Source organism: Macadamia integrifolia, unplaced genomic scaffold, assembly GCF_013358625.1.
Source record: "Macadamia integrifolia cultivar HAES 741 unplaced genomic scaffold, SCU_Mint_v3 scaffold1257, whole genome shotgun sequence".
Lineage (NCBI taxonomy): Eukaryota > Viridiplantae > Streptophyta > Magnoliopsida > Proteales > Proteaceae > Macadamia > Macadamia integrifolia.
Genome location: NW_024868134.1, coordinates 256,496 through 259,729, shown reverse-complemented (window position 1 = coordinate 259,729; position 3,234 = coordinate 256,496). Strand labels below are relative to the sequence as shown.

General features: G+C 40.9%; 1 protein-coding gene across 1 annotated transcript; it reads right to left on the bottom strand.

The window, feature by feature from the left end:
• Window positions 1-1,543: 1,543 nt before the first annotated feature.
• Window positions 1,544-2,727, bottom strand: LOC122063230. The gene is made up of 2 exons (XM_042626932.1): window positions 1,782-2,727; window positions 1,544-1,680 (listed from the first exon to the last, which is right to left on the bottom strand). Exons 1-2 carry the CDS (start codon window positions 2,725-2,727, stop codon window positions 1,544-1,546), a joined length of 1,083 nt encoding a protein of 360 aa, XP_042482866.1.
• Between the last annotated feature and the right edge of the window lie 507 nt (window positions 2,728-3,234).

Here is a 3,234-nt window from a genome sequence, read left to right as displayed (position 1 = left end):
CTCCCTCAATGAAGAAATTATGAACTACTTGACATACATCCTGACCCACAATTTCCCAACAGGTCTGATAGAAAGTACCAGAGAATCCATCTGGACCTGGAGCACTAGCAGATCTAAGTCAAAAACCTCCTTTCTACTCTCCTCAGGAAAAGGAATTGTAGTTAAAAAACCATTGTCTGATTTAGAGAGAGCTTCAGAAATCACTGAGAGTAGAGCTTCATTTCGGACCGAACCACCCTTCTTGCTAAATAATTTAAAGTGAGTAGCTAAATGTTGACCAATGTCACCCATCTCAGTCAATCAAATTCCATTTTCATCTTGAATTTCTCTGATCACATTTCTACTCCGCCTGATCATGTTTGAAAGATGAAAGAATTTTGTACAGCGGTCTCTCTCTTTAAGCCATCTCACCCGAGACTTTTCTTGCTATAATTTTTCCTACAACATAACCGCATTGCCTACCTCTTCCTTAGCCACCAGCTTTTGATGGAAAAGTTGATCATCTTGACCATTCTCCTCTATAGCATGCTGGACCAATTCTAGATCAGATTTCCTTTTGCCAACTTCAGTATCAATATGGGGAAAAACTGATCTCGCCCAAGATCTCAATGGCCATTTTAATCGCTTCTGTTTATTTATTACCCTGAACATAGGGGTACCATGCATAGGAGCCATCCAAGAAGCTCGATCAAATTCTTTAAAATCAAAATGTTCCGCCCAAAGATGAAGAATGCGGAAGGGGATATTAGTTGGTCGAGAGACCTCATTGCAGCATAGAACGATGGGAGAGTGATCTTAATAGGTACGAGCAAGCACTTTTTGAGAGCAGCCAGGGAAGACATCCATCCACTCCTAATTGCACAAACTTCGATCAAGTACAGCACTAGAATTCCCAACTCGTCTATAATTGGATCATGTGTATTTTAGACCTGAAGACGAGACAGAGAACATGGAAGCTGAATCTAGAAAAGCTGAGAATTCCTCAGAAGATCCTTGATTGAACCTTCTAGGGCCACGCTTTTCATGGGAAAACAAATAAAAATTGAAGTCTCCAATTACCATCCATGATGAGAAGTTCTTGCCAAGGAGTAGAGGTCACACCATAATTGTCTTCTTCCTGGTCTGAAACAATTAGTATGTACAACAGACAAAAAGAATTTCATTCTAGCCACCTCAATGAACATAGAAATATGCTGATCCAATTGGAGAATAACCACTGGTCGTTTAACCTCTTGTTTCCCAAAAAGCCAAATATTAGGAGTTGACTCTTCTCTTTCATTATGAATAAACTCCAAACCATAACCCGAAGAGCTAAAAAAATATTTTGAGCAGTTTTTATGCTCAATTTTGGGTTCAATAACACAAAAAAAAAATTGGGTTATGCTCCTTAATAAGCAACCGCAATGCTGCCCAAGCTCGGCCATTGTCTATACCTCTAATATTCCAAAAACTGCATTTCATTGGGAAAGAGGTTTATGAGTTACCCTTGTAGAGCGCCGACCAGCACCCTCTTCATTCTGTCAGAGAAACCCATCAACAGTCATCAGCTCCTGTCCTCGTCTTCCCTTTCTGGTTTTTTCCTCGTTAAAGTAGTGAAAGGAATTTCAGAATAGCTTTCTTCTTCTCCCATCTGAGGCTCCGATAGCTCATGGTGAATTATCCCAGTTCCTTCATTTTGAACTGCATTATTCATAAGTGTATCGCATGCTATTAAAGAGTCTACAATCTCTTGCCTTGGAGCCATGCCTCCTCATGAAGTTGAATCACCACTTCTAATTTACCATATGAACCGGATTCATCATCACTTGAATCTGGGCCAGAACCCGATTCCAAATCCGCCTGCCCATTTGATTGAGAGCCGTCAACTAATGGAACGTAAGATAAAAAAATAGATACAATTGGCCCATCTTTAGGAAGTTGGTTTAAAATGCCTTCATCCACTCTCAGGACAGCTGGACTTCTAGTTTCAGAAGGATTCAAATCGTTATAATCTCCCATACGATCTGGAAAAGAGTCCATCACGATAGGATCTCCTAAACTTGTGCCTGCCACCTCAGCTTCTAGATTGGACGGAGCAGCCATCTCAGACCGCACTTCGAGAGGACGCCACTCTCTTCTCCGGCGGACCACTGGTGGTCGTGCATCTGCATAATTTTCACCAGGCACCATACCCTCCGGCTCATTGTCTCGTCTCATAATAGGGCACTCATCAGGCCTATGCCCAAAACGACGACAATGCACACACCTAGAAAGTGGATTTTCATACTTGACAACCTGTTTGAAAAGAAAAATATCTGAAGAAGAAGCATGTTCCCTTTCAACATAAATTTCCTCAACCCAAGGCTGAGAGTCATCTAAATCAATATAAATACCAGCAAAGTGATCGTAGTGAGAATCTTTCATTCTTCGATCAATCGCTACTGGTCGTCCCACTGCTTTAGCCATAGTGAGCAGTATTTCTTCATCCCAGTATTCCTGGGGATGATTTGGAAACCTAACCCACGCAAGCCTGTGGGTGATGTCCTCATCTTCCACTTTGAATTCCGGTCGCCACCTCTGGAACCTCAAGAGCTGTCCCTCTACCCTGACCGGACCTCTCTTCCAGATGTTCAGCATATCCGTCTCCGACTGAAAACGGAAGAGTACAAATCCCTTACCAAGGGATTTCAGAATTAATTCCTCCTTCAGTGCCCATGCAGAAGTCACCTTCGATCTGAGAGTGTCCATAGAAATAGATCGGAAATTAAGTGCGATTCGGCGAGGAGAAAAGGATCCTCCCACCGGCCAAAACCTCCATCACCCTCTAAAACTCGGTTATCTTGATCTCCAAACCCAGCCGTGGCTCCCTGAACAGAACCCCTAACCACACTCATGATCTCCAAACCATCAAAGCCAAAGCCATTAGGTTGAGTGAACCACTAAATTTGATAAATGATCTATACATAATTTTGATCTTCTCGAAATATGCAAATGAATAAACCATAAAACTGTTACATGGAAAAATCAGAGCTTCTAATTGTAACCTTAATCACTTTAATCAATGGTTTATTAAATATTATCCTAAAGTTTCTAACATTCTAATGCTTCTTTGTTTTTTAAACAAATTTGAATGATAATGAGACATTAACACATTCATACTATTTTCTTTTCTATTCATTTCTTACCGTATAAATATGGCCTTAATTTTTCTTTACCTCTTCACATATAATGTATTAAAAAAAAAAAGGGGGGGGG

Coding starts and splice junctions, on each gene's coding strand:
- LOC122063230 (XM_042626932.1), bottom strand. CDS start 2,727: ATGGACACTCTCAGATCGAAGGTGACTTCTGCATGGGCACTGAAGGAG. Junction 1,681..1,781: donor TGATGAATCCGGTTCATATG/GTAAATTAGAAG, acceptor TGAATAATGCAG/TTCAAAATGAAGGAACTGGG.